General features: G+C 47.7%; 1 pseudogene and 1 gene segment (V, D, J or C); both read left to right on the top strand.

Moving 5' to 3' along the window:
- The first annotated feature begins 341 nt into the window (after positions 1-341).
- Positions 342-14,720, top strand: LOC109274817 (signal-regulatory protein beta-1-like). The segment is given in 7 exon segments: positions 342-1,009; positions 1,433-1,744; positions 3,268-3,588; positions 6,014-6,322; positions 10,739-11,065; positions 11,181-11,290; positions 14,565-14,720. Coding segments are annotated over 5 exon segments (1,260 nt in total).
- A 2,001-nt stretch (positions 14,721-16,721) lies between these two features.
- On the top strand, positions 16,722-24,671 carry LOC109274815 (signal-regulatory protein beta-1-like; annotated as a pseudogene).
- The last annotated feature ends 482 nt before the right edge of the window (positions 24,672-25,153 follow it).

Below are 25,153 nucleotides of genomic sequence, written 5' to 3'. Positions count from 1 at the left end.
TATGAGCCACAGGGTGCCCCGTGCAGTGGGGTGACGATGATCAGGAGGGTCTACTCAGAAGAGAGCATGACGCAGAAGGTTCCGGAGCTGGGTGCTGAGAGGATACGCTCCACAGCCGCCCGAGCTGCCCTCCGTCACCCAGAACCCTGCGTTGTCAGTGCTGGTTTGTCTGTCCTCCCCACACCCACACACCTGACCAGATGCTCCTCCCGCGCAGGGGTCCTGTCTGACACCTGTCTGTGTCCCCAGCACCCAGCTCATAGACCGGCTCAGCGCAGGGGCACGGGGGTGGGGGGGGAGGCCAGGGGCAGTGAAGACTTGCAGAGGTCACCGCTGTCACGCCCCTGCAGGCTGTCATGAGGGGGAGGGGAGCCCGGTCCTGCAGGTGTCGTGGGATGAGTCTAGGGCACAGATTGGAGGCTAGAAGAGGAGGAAGGGGGATGCTGCCTCAGGTGGAGAGAATGTCGCTTCCCCGGAGCTGAGCAAGCGGAGATGTGGACGGGAAGGACCAGATTAGGAGGGCCGGCCATCCCTGCCCGCAGTGGCTCTTGATGTCACACTGGTGTCCAAAAGGGAGATCTTTGTGTCCTCGCCACACCTCTCCCCGAACCTAGAACCGTCCGCCCAGATGCCCGACAGAAAAGCCTGGGACACATTTCCCCATAGCCCGCTGTGTCCAGTCTGTGACCGAGTCCTGCTGGCTGTTTCTGCCGAACGGGTCTCAGGTCCCCCCCATCGCTCACCGGCCTGGCCCAGGCAGTCCTGGGTCCCCTCCTCACTGCTGTCGCTGCTCCCATCCTGCCACCCACTTTCCATCCTCCACATGGCAACCACAGTATCCTTTTAAACCACGTCGGTGAGGCCACCTGGTCCTGTGTTCATGGTCTCCAATGGCTTCCGGTCGCACTCAGAATAGAGTCAGCAACATTACCTTGAACCACAGGCTTTTCCCCATCTGTACCTCTTTGCCCATGATGCTGGAGTCCTACAGATCTCTCAGCCTCTCAAGGTATTCTCACCTGCCATTCCCACTTTCTAGAATGTTCTTCCCATGCCCCTCCTCATGGCTGGCTCCTATCCATCTCTCAGTTTCAGTTCAAAATGTCACCTCCTCCAGGAAGCCTTCTCTCATTTTCTTCTAGACGAGATCAGGCGCGCTCAGGGTGGTATGGCCGTAGACTACTATTTTCTTCTAGAATAAGCCTTCTGGCATTTTTTTTTTTTTAACCTCAGCACTCTGTTTCCCTGAGGTTGAGCCTCAGTTAGAATGCTATGTTTGTCTGTTTACTTGTCATCATGCGTCCTATGCTCCCCAAGGCCGGAACAAGACACAGCACACAGTCAGTCCCCAAGGCCTGACGTGCCACCGGCAGCCCTTACAGGCTGTTGAGTGTCAGATGCGCCTTGTATGGTCACAAGCTCTCTTTCACAGCCGGGCAGCCCTTCATCTCTCTGACGGGCCCATCTCGAAGGACGACCCCGGGAAACCCGGTGCCTTTCAACTGTACCGCCGGCCCCTTCAGCTCCTGGGATTTCAATGTCACCTGGATGAAGGGCAGCGATGAGCATCCAGCCTCAGCCCAGCACCTGGTGACCAACAACCAAGGCAACTACTTCGTTACCAGTAAGGTGTGGGTGACACTGACCCTCCAGGATCTCTTACTGGAGATCACCTGTGAAGTCACCCACAGGGCGCTGGGAGAGCCTCTGCGAAAGACCATGAACCTCTCCCAAGTGCTCCAAGGTGGGTGGGCAGGAAGTGTGGGGGGAAGGGTGTCACCTCCCAGCAGCATTAGCTTTCAGTGTCTTCTGCCCAAAGTCCCATTCTCCCCTCCACTCCCCGGGAGACCGGGGGCGGCCGTCTGGGTTTAATCCTGGCTGCACCATTTTATGACGTGTGTGATCTCGGCTAAGTCCCCTAACTTCTTTGGGCCTCAGTCCCCTCCCAGAGTGGGAATAAAAATAAGCCCTTGTAGGTTTCATGTGAGGATTACATGAGTCATTCCTTATGAAGTACCTAGAACAGTGCTTGGCACACAGGAAGTTGTTGATGAATGTTTGGTCCCAACTTTCCATTTATCACCATCATCATCATCTTACTATTATCTCATGATCTTGTCTCAACTTTCCATCCCAAACACCTCTATTAATATCTATTAATATCATTGCGATTAATATCACTGCTACTATCATTGCATCTATTAATATCATTGCTCTATTAATATCATTGTTATTATTTTTAAATTTAAAAAATGTCCTGGAGCACCTGGGTGGCTCAGTTGGTTAAGCATCTGACTTTGGCTCAGGTCATGATCTCGCGGTTCGTGGGATCGAGCCCCGCGTCAGGCTCTGTGCTGACGGCTCGGAGCCTGGAGCCTGCTTCGGATTCTGTGTCTCATTCTCTCTGCCCGTCCCCTCCTTGTGCCCTCTCTCTCTGTCTCTCAAAAATAAATAAATGTAAATTTCAAGAAAATTTTTTAAATGTCTTATTCATTCAACAAATAATGAACATTGACTGCCTGCCAGGCACTGTTCTGGGTGCTGAAGATACAGCAACGAGTACAATTAAATCCTTGTCCTTGTGGGCATCATATTTTAGCAATTCTTTTTTTTAATACATTTTTTAAAATTTTAATGTTTGTTTTTGAGAGAGAGAGAGAGAACGAACAAGGGAGGGGCAGAGAGGAAGAAGCAGGCTCCAGGCTCTGAGCTGCCAGCACAGAGCCTGACATGGGGCTCGAACCCACGAACCGTGAGATCATGACCTGAGCTGAAGTTGGAAGCTTAACCAACTGAGCCACCCAGGTGCCCCAGTAATTCTTTTTATTAACTTAACTTAATTTGATTTGTTAAATGTTTAATTTGAAAGAGAGAGTCAAAGCAGGGGGTGGGCAGAGAGAATCCCAAGCAGGCTCTGCACTGTCAGCACGGAGCCTGAGGCGGGGCTCAAATTAGTGACATCATGACCTGAGCTGAAATCAAGAGCCGGACACTTCACCGACTGAGCCACCCAGGTGCCCCAGTGATTCTTAAAATTGTGCTTCATGGTACTGAATATTTCAAACATACAAAAAATGACACACCAGACACCTAGGCACCCCTACTCAGATTTAATGAATGTTAACATTTCACTTTATTGGCCTTACATTAAGCATACAAGAAAGGTAACAGATGAGAGTGACAGGTCTTGTGTCTGGTTCTTGGGAGAAGGAAAGAGGCCAGCTGGGCAGGGGTAATCTCAACAGATGTTCCTTTCTGGTTGTCTAGTTGTCCCCACCCTGAAGATCACCACCAAGACCTCCGGGACGTACATCCACGTGCAACAGAGAGTGAATCTCACCTGCCACGCGAGCCACTTCTACCCCTCCCACCTACGTCTCACCTGGATGGAGAACAGACACCAGGTCCACACGGTGGAGTCCCCACAGGTCATGAGAAACCCAGATGGCACCTACTCTCTGAAACACACGTGGCAGGCGGAGGCCACGCTGGACGGGAGCGAGTTTGCTTGCTGGGTGGTCCAGGATGAGCAGCCACCCTTCCGGGCCAACATCACCCTGCGGGCCCAGGCACCCAGGCTGGGGAAAGGTGGGTGCGGTCTCTTGCTGGCCCCTCTGGGCGGCATGGATGGGAGAGTCAGGCATGAAAACACCAAGCATGGGCCTGGGGTGCAGGCTGTAGTAGGTCAGGGGCTCGGGGTGGCACTGGATGAAGGTGACGAAAGGGAGGGTTCCCTGGGCTGGCGATAAAACTCGGAGCCATTCACCCCTAAGTTCCCTCCCTCCCTCCTTCCCCCCCACCCTCACCAACAAGGAGCAGGACTTCCCTTCCCCAGTCCCACGCACTCTTCTGGTAGGAAGTTTGCTGCCTTCACGCTTGACTGCAGGAAATGGCAGAGATTAGGGACTGCTGGGCACCAAAGGTTTTTAATCAAGACTGGTTCAGCTGGAAGTTTCTGAGAGTCAATTTCAAAGAGGCCAGAATTCTCAACTCCCTTAGCTGGGAAACAGAGTGGGTGCCAGAGCAAGATTCTCCTCTCTCCTATTCAGTTCTCTCTCTCTCTCTCTCTGCCTCCTTTCTCTCTCCTCCTTGCCTCCCTCCGCCCATCCTAATCCTCTCCAAGCTCCCCTTCTCTCGCCCTTTGTGGCCGTGTGTGACTGTGTCCACTAGGGGGAGCTGCCTGCTCGCAGTTCAGACCCACACCAGCCGCGCAAGCTGCTTCTCCTGGACCAGCTTGGATCAGCTCGGGAGAATGAATGACGGGCCAGGAGGGGATGTGGGGATGGGAAGAGAAGAGAGTAGCATGATTGGCCAGGCCTAGGGGAGCCCCAGTGCGGACTGACAGCTCTCCAGAACCGCCCTAAGTGGGGGAGGACAGCTCCCTACAGGAGGTGTGTGCAGGTGTGAATGGCTGCGTCTGTGCACATGTCTCAGGGTCCCTGCCGCTCCCAGCAAAGGGTGGATGGAGGCCGGGCTGGCACAACAGCCCGTCTTCCCAGCAAGGGCTTCGACCCTGCATCCTATCTCTCCCGGACAGATCCGGCCTTGATCTGCCTGCTATAAGAATTCTTGGGGAATGATCCTACTCACCATTCAGTTTCTCCAGGTTCTTTTTTGTCCACGTCCAGCAGAAATAAGAGAAGTGTCCCCCCCCCCCCAACCCCACCCAGTGGGATACACAGATCTGGATAGAAAACTCCAAACTGGTCTTTTGTCCTCGGAAAAGCAAGTATGGTTATTTCATTCTGAGTCACTTCTTTACTGACTCACTCCGAGTTTTTTCCTCTCTCTGTCTTATCTTTCTTCCTTTTCTGGCGTTCAGGGCCCCTTCCGTTCGGTGCGAGTGCCCCTGCACAGCAGCACCTCCCCGGTCTGGCCCACAGAGCCCTTCTTTGGTATCCCCACCTCGGCCCTCCGTTCGCGTCTGGCTGATGCCTGTAGGGCACTTACCGTGTCCCAGTCGTGCTCGCGTAGCTTGGCTGACATAGGACAGGACAGGCAGCGGAGGGGCCGAGGTCTGAGAGGTCTGAGCTGGGGTCAAAAGGCAGGGCGGTCTGTCTGCAAAATCACTGTGCTCTTTTGTATTTTTCTCCCCCATCCTGCCGGAGAAGATAGACCTCAGTGTTCCCTCATGTCTCTTCTCAAACTCAGGCTTACGTGCTCTGTTTCTGATTTGTCCTTGTCCCTGAACGGCCCCGCTGTGCACATGGTTCGGTCATCACACTGGCACTTTCCCGCGGGGCCTCCTGCTGCGGGGCTCTGTCTGCTTGCCGACGGGACCCTCGCTCCTTGGAAGCGGACTCTGGATCTTGTGTTTAGAGGTGGCCAGACTCTGGAGCTGAGCAGATCGGTGTCCCATCACAAGGCTGCCACCAACCATCTGAGCCCTCGGGCAAAGCACTGCCTGCCCAGGGCTCAGTTCCTCATCTGTGTCCTGACACCTGTGGGGTTCGCCTGGCCTGCTGGGGATTCCTTTCCTTGACCTTTGCTTGGCACCCGGACTGTTTGCAGTTGCCGGGGTGCCCAGCCCAGTGTGACCCCCAACGCCTGTGCTCTTAAGGTCTTCTCTGTGCCACCTGCTTTTCTCTGACCCAGGAGCTTTGCGCATGGACGTGATATTCCCTTGTTGGGGATAGAGGACACGCCTGAGCTGAGACCGCAAAGACCCTGGGGCCAGACTGTCTGGCTAAGAACCCCGGCTCTGCCACTGACTGGCTGGGCACCGTGGGCAAGTTACCTAGCCTGTCTGGGCCTCAGTTTCCTCATCTGTGAAATGGAGATGAGTCCAGTGATGCGGGTGTTGGCCGGGGGGTGTGGGTGGGAGTCGGCCCCATACACACTGCTGTGCTCCCCGTCTAGCCACTGTCGGGCCTCCGATGTTGGCTTCAGAATCCCACTCCTGTTGGAATTAACCTTTACACCCTAAGGGGGAGGACGCGATGGGGCTTCTCATGGAGCCGTGGTCTCTGGGCACCTCCGTGCCTCTCATGGGAGGGGTGGTCTCTCCCTGCAGGCCGGAGCACCTACTCCTACTCCTTGCAAGGCCCCCTTCAGCGATCTGAGCCGGGGAAGAGCATCCAGCTGACCTACGTGTCCTCCGGGTTCCCGTCGCGCCACATTACCGTGACCTGGTTTAAAAAGAACCACGAGCTCCCAAAGACGCAGACCTACGTCCACCCCAGTGGGGACACACACAATGTGACCAGCCGAGTGCTCGTCCCGCTGCAAGCGGACGATGTGCTCTCCTTCGTCCAATGCCACGTCAGTCATAAATCCACACCGGTCTTCCAGAAAGCCATCAGCCTGGACCAGTACCTCCGTGGTAAGGGCGTTCTCGCTGCTCAGGTGGGTCCGTGCAGAGTTGGGCTGTGGATGTCTCTGCCTCTGTTTCCTCCTCTGAAAATGGCACAGCCCTCACTTGGTGGTGGCACGGGTGCAGTGAAATGACACCTGTAAGGTGCACAACACAGTGCCTTGCTCGTGCTAACCTTTCAGGGTGGCAGCCGCTGGGGTGGCTACTAATTATTATTTGTACCATTCACGTCACCTCTCTGAACTCAGTCTCCTCATCTGTAAAATGAAGAACAGTACCTTCCAGGAAGTTTATGTTTTTATTATTGCTGTTTTATATGAAGAGGATGTAAGTGTTTGCAGCTTCTAAATTTTAGGGACTATGTCGTCTTTGGACGATTACTCATACTTAGGCAAGGGCCTAATGTGTCATCTGATTTTTTTGTTGTTGTCGATTTTCCTGGCCTGGACCCATGCTTGGCAGGTCTGTAAATTCGGTGAGGTCATGGGCATCATGCCTAGAAGGAATTATAGCAAGCATCCCGTTGTTTATGACGAGTCTAACCCCCAGAGAAGGCAAGTGAGTGGTCCAAGGATGCACAGCAGTAATATTTAATTCCTTAAATGTGCATCGGACTTTAAAGTCTATAAAATATTTTCTCAATATTTTCGCTATTATTGTGGCAGGAAAGACATCATTTTACACGAATAAAAATACTGACATTAACACCTCAAATGAGCATAGCACACAGTGAGTAAAGCACACTCATGTGGGTTGACGAATTAAAGGTATGCCACTGCCCTGTGCTGTTTGTGCCCTTGAGGATTTACGGAAGGAAACTCGTGTTCAAAGAAGTAAAGCCATCCCCAGGTTGCAAAGCCAGCGAGTGAGAGATTTTTCATATGAACTCAGGCTTCTTTTATTATTATTATTATTATTATTATTTTAAATTTAAATCCAATTTAGTTAACATATAGTGTAATAATAATTTCAGGAATAGAATTCAGTGATTCATCACTTACATGTAACAGCCAGTGCTCATCCCAACAAGTGCCCTCCTTAGTGCCCCTCACTCCTTTAGCCCTTCCCCCCCACCCAACACCCCGCCAGCAGCCCTCAGTTTGTTCTCTGTATTTGAGTCCCTTGTGGTTTGTCTCCCTCTCTGTTTCGGTCTTATTTTTACTTCCCTTCCCTCACATTCAGCTGTTTTGTATCTTAAATCCACATGAGTGACATCATATATTTGTCTTTCTCCGACTGACTTATTTCACTTAGCGTCGTACATTCTAGCTCCATCCACGTTGTTGCAAATGGCAAGATTTCATTCTTTTTGATTGGCGAGTAATACTCCATTGTATAGATATACCACATCTTCTTTATCCATTCATCCATCGATGGATATTTGGGCTTGTTCCATACTTTGGCTATGTTGATAGTGCTGCTATAAACACGGGGGTGCATGTGTCCCTTCGAAACAGCACACCTGTATCCCTTGGATAAATGCCCAGTAGTGCAATTGCTGAGTCGTAGGGTAGTTCTATTTTTAACTTTTTGAGGCACCTCCATACTGTTTTCCGGCTGCACCAGTTTGCATTCCCACCAGCAGTGCAAGAGGTGAACTCAGGCTTCTATCCACTCTTTACCATCTATGGGATTGCCTGCTTAGTTACTTAGGCTCTCCCAGCCTCAGTATATTTGAGCATAAAGTAGGAAAATGATAATTCAGAGGGTTCTTCATTACCTGAGTATTTATTATATAACTCCCTGGAGTTAGGACAATGGTGTAGGAAAGCAAAAATCCTAGAAAATACAGATATTCACAAATGAATTACTTGTAAAACTAGCCCCCACTCAAACCCCTCGCTGCTCAGCACTGGCTGCACCTCTGCTGGGTTTCCCGTCCCAGAAATGCCACTGTGGGTGTCTTTATCTGGGTTCCCTTGACGGCAGAGCCTGAAACCAGGACCAGGTGCAGGTGTTTGGGAAGGGATCCACAGAGGCACAGCGGTTGGGATAAGGGGTGGGGAGGGTCAGACAGGGAAGGCAGGACACTCAAGAAAGGATGAGTTATTGAATGGTTGCCCTTGTGGACAAGTGAGGCTCAGCCCTACTGGGACCCTCTCAGGAACTGGGAAGAGCATTCCTGGGGATTGTCCCTTGGAGGGGGGGGGGGGTGGGGAGAGGGAAGCTGGGATGTGCTTGCATGGTCTGGGTGACATTTCATGGTTATGGAGAAATCCCAAGGCGGAGAATGCGGGAAGTGTCGTGGGAGTTCAAGGAGGGACAAGTCTCCCAGCACGGCCACTCTGAACCAGCAGCTGGGGGAGGCGGTGCGTAGTCTAGAAACCCTCTGCTCTAGATCAGTCTTGCCTTGATTGGCAAGCTAGAGACCACGCTATGCAGAAGGAATCTGCATCCATTGTGAAATGAAATCAGAGATCTTGCAAAAGTTGTATTTCGAGAAGTTGATGCCAACGATGGGGGGACCGCAGGCATCACAGGCAAAGCCTCTGAGTGCTTCCAGATGGAAAACGAAGAAGATCCATGATACTCATCATTCCGTGGGCACTTCAAAAGAGAGAACACGTTGTTGGGACGCCTGGGTGGCTCAGTCGGTCGAGCGTCCGACTTCGGCTCAGGTCATGATCTCGCGGTTCGTGAGTTCGAGCCGCGCGTCGGGCTCTGTGCTGACAGCTCAGAGCCTGGAGCCTGTTTCAGATTCTGTGTCTCCCTCTCTCTCTGCCCCTCCCCTGCTCGTGCTCTGTCTCTCTCTGTCTCAAAAATAAATAAGCATTAAAAACTTAAAGAGAGAACGCATTGATTGAAAGAGGCCCCTGTGAAAATCGACAGGACATTCAAATAATTTTTCAACGACCTTTTAATGATGGTGCCGCGAATGTGAAATGTGCAGGTACCGTATGGATTCACTGGTAGGACGTAGAGTCAGGTTTGGGGGAAAATTCTCTCTACTTCCTTAGACTCGCAGCACTCGCTCCTTCCAAGAGTCGGCACATCGCTGTGGTTATATTTTATATTGAATTAAGATGTAAATTAAACAAAATTAGTTTCATCACTGAAACGTTTTACCAGATGAAGTTTCAACCAGTTCTTCCTTGAGAATTTTTATGAGATCGGGGCTTGTTTGGTACAGGTTCCTTCTAAGTGGCTGTTGTTGTTTTCTGATACTAGGTAGCATATGCCCTGTTCAGCTCATGTGGTTTTGTAAGGATTAGAGGGGACCACACATGCACTGCCATTCTGTGTCGAAACAGTGATCGTCTGCTGGGCCCGGGTCTCTGTCCTCCGGACGCTGCCTGGATACCACACAGCCAGGAGAGCTCCCTGGTGGCTAGAAAGGGCATGTGAGCCTGTCCTTCCTTTCTGTGGTCTTTGGCGTCCTCTGACGCCCTCTTACTTACCCTGGCCAATCCTTCCTGGACCCCAGGCTTCCTCCATCCTGAATACTCCCTTCTCCAGTTCTTCCTCTTTGCTTGGGAGTAATCCTTACCTGTGTGCTGAGGGGGGAAAGGCTGAGTACAGATAGTGGCTTCTGGGGATGGCGTCCTGCCTTGGCTGTCCCACTCATCTTTTTAAAAAAATTTTTTAACATTTACTTATTTTTGAGAGACAGAGAGCGTGAGGGGGGAGGGGCACAGAGAGAGAGAGAGAGAGAGACAGGGAGACACAGAATCCGAAGCAGGCTCCAGGCTTTGAGCTTTCAGCACAGAGCCCGACGCAGGGCTTGAACTCACGGACCGCGAGAACAAGGTTGTGTCATATTGAAACATATTCCAAAGCCTCCTCATTGTGAATACATTCTACTGCACAGCTGAAAACCCAGTTGCAAAGAGTTCTAGAAGTCGTTAGATCATGATTTCAGAAGCCGGAATCATAAATGCATAGAGCCTGAAAGTTGGGGTGTCCGACTAGCACGACAGTAAAACACGCTGTGTCTGGTGTAACCCCAGCTTTGCCACTTGTGACCTCGGGCAGGTTACTGAACCTCTCCAAATCCTAGTTCCTTCCGATGTAAAATCTCAGTACCTTGGAGTCGTCAAGATGTAGAGTCCGTGAATCTTCAACTCGTAGAATCATCAAGTCATGGAGTGGGTCACCTGACTTGTAGGTTCTTAAATGGCATTTAATGTTCATCTTTGTATCTTTCATGGCCAAAGTGGAAAAAGAGAGAGCAAGATTTTGAGGCTTTCATCAAGCCCATTCATTCTTTCATCCATGCATTCCTCCTTCCGACCATGCATCAAGCATGCATTCACTCAAAGCACACTCTCATTCAGCCATGCATTTACCTACGCAGGAATCTGTTCACAAGTACCTGGATCCTCCTCTGGGGCAGACATCTGGGCAGATGACCCATCGTCAAGGAATTCCCAGGCTCCCACAGTGGCCTTCCTATAGTAATTGTCTGCTCTCTCTGGGCTGTGTCAGTTCCCCCTACAGTGACAGTGTCCCAGTCTTCACCCTCCTCGGACTTGGTGGTTGTCACCTGCCTCGTGCAGAGATTCTATCCACAGAGTGTGCATCTCACCTGGACGGACAACTGCCATACGATCGAGGGAGCTGAGCAACTCACATCCAAGCAGAATAGCGATGGGACCTACACCCTGGAAAGCTTGCATTTGGTGAACGTGTCAGGGCCGGGGTCCGAGCAGGTGCTCACCTGTAAGGTGCAGCACGAGACCCAACCTCCCATCCAGGCCAGCCTCATACTGTCTGCGGAAGCACACGGCACATACAAGCCCATCGGAAGCTCAGGTAAGCCCACCTCCACTGCTCTGAGCAACTAGGTCACCTTTGTCTCCTAAGTGGAGTGAGGTATTTAAACTCACAGTGTCCCCTTTGCCGTGTCCTTCTGCCCATTGGTACTTAGGTCCCGAGATGCCTGCCCTCATCTTTGTGGGATTCCTTCTGGGCTTCAAGGTGCTGCTGGCGATGAGTTTCATAGTCACCTACATCTGCAGGTGGCGGAGCCGGTAACAGGTGAGTTGGGGGCAGGTCTTAGTACATAAGGAGAGAGGTCATGGTCACCATCATGGGCTGGCAAGAGGAGTCCAGGGTAAGGCCACTGTTTCACACTGTACCTCCCAGGGAGATCCAGGCTCAAGAAGAGGCTGGAAACACTTGTTTTCTCCAAAGGTCTGTTGGAAATCTCAGAGGCTTCCAGATCTCACCCATCCAGCAGTGCCCTGGGTTTGGAGGCTTTTAAATGAAGTCCCTTGGAACCCTGGGTGGGGATCCAAGGTGTGGAGGTGGGATGAAGGTCAAAGCTTTGAGCCTCAAGCTCCAAAGAGTGCCCCCATATACTGTTATATACGCCAGTTTTCGTAGGACTTATTTTGGAATGAATTAGAAAAGTATTGCTAAAATCTAATGGAGCCCATCGAGGGACAGGGAGGCTCAGACTACTGGCAAACATGAACGTGGGGTGGGGGGAGTTCAGAATACCAGACAGAGGGGGCTGGGGTGTAGTGAGTAGGGGTCTTATTTCTGATCTGTACCATGAATCCAGGCAGTATTTGGGGAATTAATACAAGAATGAATGAATGAATGAATGATTTTTCCACGATCGCTCTTGCATACTCTGCAATGAATTTCCTCCCACCCCGTCCAGGAGGCTCACATGGTGGGAGAAGCTGCCCCCCACCCCCATTTCCATCCTGGACATGCCCCCTTCCCCACACCCTCCTGATGTTTCTTCTCTCGGAGCGGAGTCCTGATGTTCCGCTCTCTTCAGAGCAGTGTCAAGGATGGACCCTGGTCTCAGGGACCCAGAGACCCTGATGCACTGAGCTTCACACTGGCCCTGCCTCTGCCCCGAAGACAATCAAGAGGGTCAAGAAAAGAAGGTTCCCATTGTGTCTGTGATGAGGAACAGCCCTTCATTTTCAGAGCACATTTTACTTTCCTTTTTTCTTTTTAAAATGTGAATTGCAGTACAGTTAGCATACAGTGTTATATCAGTTTCAAGTGTACAACATAGGAATTCAACAATTCTATGCATTCGTCACGGCTGATGACGATTAAGTGTACTCTTACTGCCTTCACCTATTTCTCCCATCCCCCTCCCCACCCCCCACCCCCCACCTTCCTCTCTGGTAACCATCGGGTTGTTCTCGACAGGTAAGGGTCTGTTTTTCGGTGTGCCTCCTTTTTTTAAATCGTTCATTGGTTTTGTTTTCAATTCCACATGGTGAGTGAAATCATATGGTATTTGTCTCTCCCTGACTTATTTCAGCTGGCATTATATTCTCTAGATCCATCCATGTTGCTGCAAGTGGCAAGATTTCATTCCTTTTTATGGCTGAGTAATGTGTGTATATGTGCAGTGTATATATGGACATATACCCACATCTTCTTTATCCATTCATCTCTTGGTAGACACTTGAGCTGCTTCCTTATTTTGGAGGAACGCATTTTACTTTCATACATACCTTCTGCAAGTACGATTTTATTTGACCCCTGTATGTTTTGAGGTCACTGCCTGGAATGAGCCTGTTTTGGTTCCGAAACATATAGGAAATATGTAAGAAATCCTTGGCCTTCCCCATCCTGTCTTTGCAAAATAGTAACATATTGCTGATACGGTCTCCTGTTTCTTTTAAAAACACGGTCTTGAATTTCACGTTTATCCTTCTCAAAGTGGATTTTAAAATTTTACAACGTGTTATAAATCCTTAAGGAATACACAATTTTAGTTTGCATGTTTTAAGTTTTATATAAATGCTGTTATACAGTATACAGCACTCTGGAACTTTTATTTTTTGGGCTCAGCGTAGCATGTGGGCTTTCTTCACGTTGGTATATGTAGCTGCATTTTCTTAACTTTCCACAGCTCCATGGCTCTCTATTCTAAGAATACTCTGGGGGGCCTGGGGGGCTCAGTTGGTTGAGCATCCGACTTTAGCACAGGTCATGATCTCACGGCTCATGAGTTTGAGTCCCGCATCAGGCTCTATGCTGACAGCTGAGAGCCTGGAACTTGCTTCAGATTCTGTGTCTCCCTCTCTCTCTCTGCCCCTCCCTGACTCATGCTCTGTCTGTCTGTCTCTCTCTCTCTCAAAAATAAATAAATATTAAAAAAATATTATAAGAATATTCTACAACTTAGGGCCGACTCTGAGGATAGTATTAAAGCTCTATCTGCTGTTTGGGTAATACAACTTTGCAATGAGCATTTTTCTCTCTGTTTCTGTGGGCACAAGTGAGAGAGTCCCTCTTGTTCCCTTGCTGTGGTCCACACAGCAGCTGTATTAGTGTCATTTGGGAGCTTTTCTAGTAGAAAAAAAAAAAAGCTTTTCATTTTTTTTTCTTAACGTTTATTTATTTTTGAGACACAGAGAGACAGAGCATGAACGGGGGAGGGTCAGAGAGAGAGGGAGACACAGAATCTGAAACAGGCTCCAGGCTCCGAGCTGTCAGCACAGAGCCCGTTGCGGGGCTTGAACTCATCGACCGCGAGATCATGACCTGAGCCGAAGTCGGACTCTTCACTGACTGAGCCACCCAGGCGCCCCAGAGCTTTTCATTTTTGATGACTTTTTTTTTTTTCAAAAAGTTTTCGATGCTCTCATTTATTTTTGAGACAGAGAGAAAACACGAGCTGGGGAGGGGCAGAGAGAGAGGCAGACAGGAACCAAAGCGGGCTCCGTGCTGACACCAGAGAGCCCGAGGTGGGGCTCAAACTCACAAGCCACGAAGTCGTGACCTGAGTCAAAGTCAGATGCTTAGCCGACTGAGCCACCCAGGCGCCCCAACTTTTGACGTGACCATTTCCTTAGAACATACACAGCATTTAATACGGTCTTAAAAGAATATTACCTTATAGAAAGATTATCGTACAATGCACACAAAAATACTCAGAACAAATGAATGTGTTCAGTGGGATCATAGACCTAAATTTTTTTTCTAGACCTAAATTTGAAACCTAAAATTGTAAAGCTTCTAGAAGGAACTGGAGGAAAAAACAAACAAACAAACAAACAAAAGTAAATCTTTATGATTTTGGGTGAGCAGAGACTCTTTTAGGTAAGACATGGGAAGCACAATCTGGAAAGGAAAACATTGATCCATTTGACTTCATAAAAATTTAAACCTTGTTCTTCAGAAGATACTGTTGATAAAAAGAAAAGGAAGGTGACCGATGAGAAAGTATTTGTCAAACGAATCTACTCGAGGACTTGTATCTGGGACACAGGCGGCCTAGGTACAACCCCCTGTTTGTGCAAGTCAAGTTTTATTCTGTGGCTTCTTTTAGGCTGAAATGTCAGAGAGAAGTGATTGCCATCCGGACCTGACGGTCCACAAGCATAAAGCATTTACTGTCCGGCCATCTAAGACAAAGCTCGCCAACGCCTGAGAGACAATATTTAAAGACAAACAATCCCATTTTATAAGTGCATGAAAGATTTGACGAGCCGCTCCACCAAAGAACAAAAAATAAAATGCGTTAAAAAACAAAAACAAAAAACTGCTGTCTTCATTAGAATAGCTGTAGAACACGTTTCGATACCTCTTTTGGGCAAACCTTCCCACCTGGTCCTGGTTTCTCAGAACGGCCAGGCTCTCCTTGGCCCACACGCATTTGAGAATCACTTTGTCAACGTTCATTATAAACACCTTTACGATTATGATTTGGTTACACTGACTTTACGTACTCATTTGGACGCACTGACATCTTCCAATGAGTTTTGCCACTCATGGACATGAGACACCTCAAGTTCGGTTTTCTTTGATGACTTTTAATTCACCATTTTATAGGGCTTTTTGTTCCGTTATTCTTATGCATCCCTAGTTAGAGCTATTAACTAGAGTATTAACTTTCTAGTTTATGGAATCTTTAAAAATTATTATTATTGTTTGCACTGGGTTTTGGGCCTCTGTATAGGATGGTAATTGAGTTTTGAACATCGATCTTAGATTCAGAAAGCTTATCAAGCCTGTATTACCGCTTATCGTGTGGACATTCTTTAATGAGTACCTCTTATCGATCTACTCACCTAGATTAGATTTTACCTTTATTAAAGTTACATATGCACGTGGTTTAAGAGGCAAAGAGTTCGGTATGTTCTACATATTAAAACCGGAATCTCCCTACCTTCCACTATTTTCCATCCGTCAGAGGCAACCATTTTCCACTCTTTTAATTGATTATCTTTAACTGATTATTCTAGATGTCATAGCCAGATCTCATATAGCATGCTTACGCTGTCACTTCTAGACATCTCCCCCATAGGCATTGTTCGCTGACATCCTACTATGAATGATGGGGATACAATGCTCTGGTGTTCCGGACCCCACACCCCGCGTGCACATTTCTATCCCATCATCTTAATATGTTAATTTTAGATAACGTCATAGTGGGTGTCCACCTTAGAATGACAACGGCACTGTGTTTTACAGCTCAGTCTTGTAACATTCCCAGCTTTCGTTTGTGTCTTTCCGCTCATGTGTATTTGGTGTAAACACCACCATATTCAGGGTGCAGAACAACTCCGTGGCCGCAAAGTTTCCGTTGTGCTAGCTTTTCAGAGTGCCCACCCGCCCCACCACACCAAGCCTCTGGCACATGCCCATCTGTTCTCTACAACTTCGACAATGTTGTGTAAGTGGATTCCCACAGTACGTGACGTTTTGAGATTGATTTTGTTCACTCAACATAATGCCTTCGGAAACTTACAAGTTGTGCAAATGAAATAATTTATTCCTTCTTACTGCTGAGAAGTAGTTCAAGCCTTCCCTTATTACTGGATGTTTGGGATGTTTCCAGCTTTTTGTCATTACAGAATGTTGTAAACATTCCCACATGGGTTTTTGTGAGGTCCTGGTTTTCATTTCACTCAGATAAATGCCTGGGAGTGTGATGATTTCTGGGACCTATAACCCACTGCCTCTCCTGAAAGAGGAGAGAAAATGATGTAAGCACATACAACTGCTTTTTTTTATTCTAAGATATTTTTTTTTAGGTAATCTGCACGGGTGTGGCCCAAACCCACAGTCCCCAAATCAAGAGTCACACGTTCCACGGACTGCGCCAGCCAGGTGCCCCAAGCACAGACAACTTCAGAGGTCCACTCTGTACTGTGCCTTTGGGTGAAATTTTACCAGTTGCAACATACAGGGTTGGAGTGGGGAGTCATTTCTGGAACAGACCTCGTTCAATCACAAAGTTGGGCAGGCTCTGGTGAACCACTTTTCTTCCTGCTGAGTAACTCCAAAGCATGGAGTTACTTCACTTCTAGACATCTCGCCCGTCGTTTGGCAGGCTGGTGGAGCCTGAGGCCACAAGCCAGCCACCCCTAAGTGTTCTGGGCTCAGGAGCTTGGGACACAGCCCCCAACTGCAGATCCGCCTTGGTCTGGGGCTCCCAAGTGGGAATCACCATGAAGACCTCAAGATGAGGGGAGGGCCCACTGGAGGGGGCAGAGGCCCCATGCAGGCAGGAAGCATTATCTCTCCTGGGCCTCTCCACTCTCTCTGAAAGAGAGAAGAGGACCCCTCACCAAGTGAGGTGTTCTCTGCCTGACTTCTCTTTCACAATCTAGAAGCAGACTGTTGCCCCACAGCCATGTCACCCCATCATAGGCACTTCCCCTAATGACAGGAGAAGGAAGGCTTTTCCCCTCTACAGAACAGAGGCCCATTCTACCCAGCATACACATTTGCACAGAGCAGGGTCCCCAGGCCTCCGCAATGTTGGCCCCTGCCTCCGGGCCCCACCTGCCTCCTTACCTGCTGCTGGCTCTGCTGTTGGGACTCACAGGTAAGCACTGCCTTGGGGTACAATCCCCTCTTCCTGATCCCACAACACCTCCCATGTCCCTGGACATCAAGGGCTTCCAGGTAACCAGAGGTGTGCTACCCAGGGCTGCCACAGAAGACCAAGGACTGGGTGTCATCTGAGAGCAGGAAGTCGGGGATCTGAGCATTTCCTCTATGCATCCATCACCTACAGCTTGTTACCAGAGGCATCCAGACAGTGGAGGCTTCAATCTGTCACAAGGACAAGTTTGTAGGTATTAAATGACCTAATTCTCACAACACCCCTGCCTGATAGCTAGGGCTGTACTGCTGATCAGCAGATGGAGAAATTCAGGCAAAGAGAGTTAATGGCCCAATGTCAGCTACCTAAGTCAGTGCATCTGCTGGGATTCACGTCCAGGCCACCCAGCTACACGGTTCATTCTTTTCACCGTGTTATGCTGCTCGGCTTCTCGGTGGAGGCTAACTAAACAAACATCAGAAAATACAGAGAGGGAAACAGAAGAAGAGGCATCACTTAGCACACTCCGAGGTCTCCAGAGTTCCAGTTCTGCTGTGTGTCCTCCCAAACTTTGGTTAACGATGTGTTGGGTGATTCCTATGCGCCAAATCTTTTACTCGGCTTTTAACATGTATGACAATTTCATGGAATCCTCAAAGTGATCTGTATGCTAGCATGCTGGGCCACACTTCATGTATACTTGGGAATGCACTTGTGTATGTGTGTGTGTGTACATGTTTGGGCATGAGGAAGGGTGCACACGTGGGTATGGGATATCTGAAAACGCTTTCTTATCGATTTCCTCACGCCACGTCCACTCTACGTGAAATGCACAGTGAACAGATGTTTGGTTCCCTCTCAGCTCCTCACCCACTTTTTCTACTTCTCTAAAGTACTGCTCACCATCCACCAAGCTCTTAAGACAAGCAAACTTCTCTCTGGGTAGAAGGAGTAGAACTTTGTGCATTACTACCTTGGAGGTCCTCCATGCTGGACCGGAGTGGGGAGGAAAAGAAGGGGTCCAAGATACAGAGGATCCTGCCTGTATGATCCGCACCTGTAATTATATCCTGATCCCAACCATCTAGTGTCAGCTGATGCCTCCAGGCCTCAGGAAATCTCATGCGTAATCACTTTCCAATTTCCTGAGCACTCACCATGTGCTACACCCACTTGGAAATGCATGTGTCTGTTATGTCCTGTGATCTTTGTACCCAAGGTAGACATTTCTGTCCCCCTACCTTACAGATAAGCAAAGAAGGCATGGAAAAGTCCAAGGTCACTCAGTGGTGAAGGCAGGGCTATGATTTGAACTCAGGCGGTCTGATTCTAGATCTCACGGGTCTAACCATTGCTCTTCTCGAACCCTATGGCCCCACATCCATCCCATGAGATTTCTGCAGATCTGCCAGTGGGTGGAGGGAAGGGTAGGGTGGGGGGGAAGAGCATTTGTGATTTGTTTCTTTTGGGCTCTTCCGTTTTCTGAGTATATGCAAGTAGTTTTTTCCCCCACAGTCATCTTCATGGGAAATTCAGCTTCTCATTATATTTTCCTGAGAAATTCTCCACTGAAAATAGAGGGCAGGGTCTCAGACAGGGATCACACTGGGCAATTCACACATTACACCAATATTTACTGGGTAACTACTAGGTGCCAAGAACTGTTATGTGAGCTTTGGGCATACTGGTTATTAAAAGAGAAAAAGTAGATGCCCTCATGGAAGTTATATCGTAGCGGAGAAAAGGAAAAGAAACAACAGACATACCAAATAAGGAAATAACATAGTATGTTAGAAAGTCATGAGTGTTATGTTTTCACTCTTAGGTGGATTCTGAGAAACTTAACAGAAACCCATGGGGGAGGGGAAGGAGAGAAAAAAAAAAGAGGTTAGAGTGGGAGAGAGCCAAAGCATAAGAGACTCTAAAAAACTGAGAACAAACTGAGGGTTGATGGGGGGTGGGAGGGAGGGGAGGGTGGGTGATGGGTATAGAGGAGGGCACCTTTTGGGATGAGCACTGGGTGTTATATGGAAACAAATTTGATAATAAATTTCATATATTGAAAAAAAATTTAGAAAGTGATGAGTGTTAAGGAAAAACATGACAGTACAGCTGGAGAAGACAATGAGAGACTCTTCAGGGTGGGATGTATTTAAAGAGGTAGCCTGGGTGGGCATCACTGAACAGGGAGATTAGAGCAAAGACTACAAGAATTTGGGGTGTGAGCCATGTGATCTTCTGGGGAAAGAGCCTTCCCGAATAGCTCGGGAACAGCAGGAGAGTAGAATCCTCCTGTTCTGTTCAAGGGTTTGGGCTTTCACTCTGAGTAAAATGGTTGCCACTGCAAGGTTCTGAAGACAGAAATGACATGATCCACCATGAGTTTTAACTTATACCAGCATTTGGTTGAGATTAGACACCATAGGGCACAGACAGAAGCGACTAGAGCATTCAAGAGTTCGTCGTGTTCATGCAAACAAGGAAAAGCATTTTGCACCCAGACAGCAGCCAGGAGAGGAAGGGGAAAGAGGTCGGATTGTGGGTGCATGCAGAAGGGGAGACAACAGGATCTCCTGATACATAGGATTTGGAGTGGAAAGAAAGGTTCCCAAGGGCTTGGACCTGAGCGTCTTGGAGAATAAAGGTGCCTCATCTGAGATGTACAAGGATGTGGGGGAAACTGAGGAGTTCAGTTGGGGACAGTGTAAACAGTGAGAGGTTTGCTTCTATCTATGCAAATTGTTGAGTGGCTCATTGCACATACAAATCCAGAGTTCAGAGACGAGGCCTGGGCCAGAGATGGAAATCTATGAGGAATATAGATTCACAGATGGCAGAGTTTACACCTTTCCCTGGTTCCTGTTGTTTGTTTGTTTGAAGTATTTATTTATTTTTGAGAGAGAGAAAGAGAGAGAGACAGAGTGTAAGCAGGAGAGTGGCAGGGAGAGAGAGAGAGGGAGACACAGGATCCAAACAGTCTCCAGGCTCTGAGCTGTCAGCCCAGAGCACGGCTCACACTCACAAACCATGAGATCATGACCTGAGCTAAAGTCCGACGCTTAACCAACTGAGCCACCCAGGCGCCCCACCCTGGTTCCTCTTGATGCTCTGATCCCTCTTACCTCCTCCCTCTCCTGGTCCCTCCATGTCTTCCTCCAAAAATGCATTCCTGTTTCTTCCCATTTTTGTCTTAGCAGCTCAGTTTCCTCACCCCAATCTCCTCGTCCAAACTTATAAACCAAACCACTTGATGTTCTTGGCACACCCAAGACCTGGCTGTGGTGACACGTGCCCTCCTGAGGAGACATGCTCGGTCGCAAATCGTGCTAAGTGCATGGGTCTTACCAGCTCACACTCTGCAAGAGTGAACCACAGATTTTCTCCCCGAGGAGTAGCTGAGCAATAGAAAAGAACACAGGTGTGTGTGTGGTGCCCGTTTCTCTGATTTATATCCCTGCCTAGTTTTTAGGACACTTCCAGTAATAAGGAATAATTTTGTATTTCTCTGTGTCTTCAGAGACTGGCTAGTCACTGAGGCAGTGAAATCCACCTGCAAAGTCTGGCACGCGCAGTTCAACGATTGCTCCGAAGGCGGCTCGCGTCCTTTCAATGCATAACTCAATGTTCAGCCATAGGCAACGTCCCACAACTCTTTGCAGAACATGAACAATTTTGTAGCCTACTAGTTCGCCTGCTTAGACATTCCCATGGTTCTATCTCCCCCTTCGGGGGCAGATTTCTCAAATGCATGAGCCCCTGGAACGATACATTTTCTTTCTCCTAGAGCCATTTAGTCCAATTGAAAGGCTCTACATGGGGGGGATCACCTTGTTTGTAGATATTTGTAGATATTTCTTACTGTGCTAAAATATACATAACACGAAATCTACTATTTCAGCCATTTTTCAGGATACAATTCAGTGGCATTAAGTACGTTCACATAGTTGTGAAGCTGGTACCACCGCACATTTCAGGATTTTTTTCAACATCCTAAGCAGACACTGTACCCATTAAGCAAGAATTCTCCATTCCTTTCACCCCCACAGCAACTACTTTTTAGTATCTATGAATCTGTCTTTTCTAGGTACTTCATACACATGGAACCGTATATCTGTCCTTTTGTATCTGGCATATGTCACCCTAGAATGATACTTTTGAGGTTCATCCAGATTATAGTACATATCAGATTATCACTGCTCTTGGTTGTTGTTGCTGCTGTTATTGTTTGTTTATTTTTGAGAAAGAGAGTGTGAGCTGGGGAGGGACACAGAAAGAGAGGCGCAGAGGATCCGAGGCAGGTTCTTTGCTGACAACAGTGAGACCAATGCGGGGCTCGAACTCACAAACCGTGAGATCATGACTGAGCCTAAGTCAGACGCACAACCACCCGAGCCACCCAGGCACCCCAAGACTATCATTGCTTATTAATGCTTATTAAGGCCGAATAAAATTCCATATATATACATATATATGTGTGTGTGTGTGTGTGTATGTGTGTGTATATATATATATATATACACACATATGTGTGTGTGTGTGTGTGTGTGTGTGTGTGTGTGTATATATCACATACATACCTACAGCAACATTTTGTTTATCCATTCATCTATGGATAGAAATGAATTTTTTCTGCTACCTTTTGGTTATCATGAATAATGCTGCTATGAACAAGGATGTACAAGTATTTGAGTACTTACCTGTAATTTGGGGGATATTTACCTAAGAGTGGAATTGTTGGATCATACGGCAAATTCTACATTTAAATTTTAATGATAACACAACTGTTTCCACAACGGCCGCACCATTTTATATTTCTACCATCGACACACAAGAATTTCAGTTTCTCCACAGCTTACTCAATCCTTATTTTCTGATTTTTAATTTTCTTGTATTTTGGTTTTGCTTTCTTTTGTTTTTGATAAAAGCCATTCTCAGGGATGAAAGGGTATCTCATTGTGGTTTTGATTTTCATTTTTCTAATGACTAGTGATGTTCAATATCTTGTGCTTACTCACCATTTGAGTATCTTCTTTGTAGACATGTCTATTCTAGTCTTTGGTCCATTTTTTAACAGGGCTATTTGATATTTTTTTGTTGAATTGTAAGAATTCTTTATATATGCCGGTTATTAATTCTTTCTGAGACATATGCTTTGCAAATATTTTTTCCCATTCTGTGAGTTCTCTTTCACTTTTTTTTGTAAGTTTGTTTATTTTGAGAGAGACAGAAAGAGTGCAAGTGGAGGAGGGGCAGAGAGAGAGAGAGAGAGAGAGAGAGAGAGAGAGAGAGAGAAAATCCCAAGCAGGCTCCACACTGTTAGCACAGAGCCCAACCTGGGGCTTGAACTCATGAACCGTGAGATCATGACCTGAGCTGAAATCAAGAGTTGGATGTCTAACCAACTGAGCGACCGAGGCGTCCCTCTTTCACTTTTAATATTGTCCTCTGCTGTGCAAAAGTTTTTAATTTTGATGAAGTCCAATTTACATATATTTTAATTTTATTATGTGTTCCTTTGGTTTCTTATCCAAGAAATCATTGTCAAATCCAATATCATGAGTTTTGCCTACGGTTTTTTCTCTGAATTTTATACATTTAGCTCTTACATTTAGGTCCCTTCATCCAATGAGCTCATTTTTCTATATAGAGTAAAATGAGGGTTCAAATTCTTTTTTTGCATGTAGATATCCCGTTTTCCCAGCATCTCATGTTGAAAAGAGTACTCTTTCCCTCACTGAATGGCCTTGGCACTCTTGTTGAAAATCTTTTGACCATATATGTGAGGGTTTATTTCTAGGCTTTCTATTCAATTTCATTTCTCTATCCCCCTATTCTTTTCAGTACTATAGTACTCTAATTATTATACTATGTAGTAGGTTTTTAAATCAAGAAGTATGAGTTTCCCAACTATTTTCTTTTCCAGGATTGTTTGGTGATCTAGGTCCCTGGAAACTGCATATGAATTCTAGAATGGGCTTTTCCATTTCTGCAAAAAAAAAAAAAAAAAAAATGCCATGGGGGTTTTGATAACAATTGTATTGAATCTATAGATCGCTTTAGGTAGTATTGACATCTTAACAATATGAAGTCTTCCAATGCACGAACAGAGGAAGTTTTTCCATTTATTTATGTCTGTTGGGATGAGTGCTGGGTGCTGTATGGAAACCAATTTGACAATAAATTATATTTAAGAAAATAAATTCAAGTTAGTTAACGTATAGTGTAGTATTGGTTTCAGGAATAGAATTTAATAATTCATTGCTTACATATAATACCCAGTGCTCATCACGACAATTCTGCTTCTTAATGCCCATCACTCAATTAGCCCATCCCCCCACCCACTTCCCCTCCAGAAACCCACAGTGTTCTCTATAGATAAAAACTCTCTTATGGTTCGCTCTTTTTCTATTTCTATCTTATTTTACTTTTCCTTCCCTTCCCCTCTGTTCATCTGTTTTGTTTCTTAAATTCCACCTATCACTGAAATCATTCGGTATCTTTTTTCCGACTGACCTATTTCCCTTCGCATAACACACTCTGGTTCCAGTCACGTCATTGCTATCGGCAATATTGCATTCCTTTGGATGGCTGAGAAAACGTACAAACGACTGACAGATACGTGAAGAAACATGCTCAATACCACTCATCGCCAGGGAAATACAAAACAAAACTACAATTAGATACCGCTCACACTTGTCAGAATGGCTAAAAGTAACGCCTTAGGAAACAACGGATGTTGGCCAGGATGCGGACAGAGGGAAACCTTCTCAAACTGTTGGTGGGAATGTAACCTGGTGCAACCACTCTAGAAAGCAGAATGGAGGTTCCTCAGAAAGTTACAGACAGAGCTACCCCATTAGCCAGCAAATGCACTACTGGATATTTCTCCAAACTATACAAAAACACAGATTGGAGGACACATGCACCCCAGTGTTTATAGCAGCACTATCAACAATAGTATGGAAAGAGCCCAAATGTCCATTATTGATGAATGGATAAAGAAAATGTGATATATGTATCACTGAATCTCTCTGTGTTTTCCTTTCCTCGTCTGCAACAGGGTCCCGTGTCACAGGCTCGTCGCGAGGGCTACATGCTGTGTACACGCAGTGGGCTGGGCTCACGGTGTGCACTCAGTGAAGGCTGTTGTGGATAAACACTTGCGCGGATGGACAGGATCGCACAAGGATGCTAAATACCTGCTTTGTTCTCCCTCCAGGTGTGGCAGGTGAGGCGGAGCTGCAGGTGATCCAGCCCGAGAAGCTGGTGTCTGTCACAGCCGGAGAGACGGCCACTCTGCACTGCACTCTGACCTCCCTGGTCCCCGTTGGGAAAATCAGGTGGTTCAGGGGGACGGGGCCAGACCGGGAGTTAATCTTCAGTTTCGGAGGAGGCCACTTTCCCCACGTAACAAATGTTTCAGACGCCACAAGAAGAAACAACCTGGACTTTTCCATCCGCATCAGTAACATCACCCCAGCAGACGCGGGAACCTACTACTGAGTGAAGTTCCAGAAAGGGGCCCATGAGGTGGAGTTTAAGTCTGGACCAGGCACCCAGGTCACCGTGAGTGGTGAGTATCGCTCCATCCCCTGGTTGTGACGGCAAGTCAGTAAGAATGCCCTCCACTGTCTGAGCAACAGATAAGGATCAGGTGCTATTATGGGTGCCCCTGAATGAGCCCCTTCCACAGATCAGGGACGTTGAGGCCTGGAGAGGTTGTGCTATTTGCTCAAGGCCCCATGGCTGGTAATTGGTGGAAAATCTGGAACCTCAGCCTGCAGGCTCCCAGCTCTTCCCTTTTCCAATCCTGACCAGCCCTCTGGTTCCAGCGATGAGGGACTGAAAGTCTGAGCGACTTTCCCAGTTACAAGGCCTCACCTCACCCCTGCCTCTGGAGAGACCTCTGCTTCATGTGGCCAGTACTCCCTTTACTCAGCACTTACTCAGCACCTGCTGGGGTAGAGTCGGTGTCCTTGCTGTTCCAGCGCCTAGGGTCCCATTCCTGACCTATTTCTGCTGCGGTCAATATGCCTCCTGCTCCCACTCTCCTGTGTCCCTCCTTCACTTGTAAAGGTCTCTGT

Source organism: Panthera pardus, unplaced genomic scaffold, assembly GCF_024362965.1.
Source record: "Panthera pardus isolate Hobbes unplaced genomic scaffold, ASM2436296v1 HiC_scaffold_25, whole genome shotgun sequence".
Lineage (NCBI taxonomy): Eukaryota > Metazoa > Chordata > Mammalia > Carnivora > Felidae > Panthera > Panthera pardus.
Note: the sequence above shows the minus strand (reverse complement) of the source record. Positions and strands in the feature narration are given on the sequence as shown.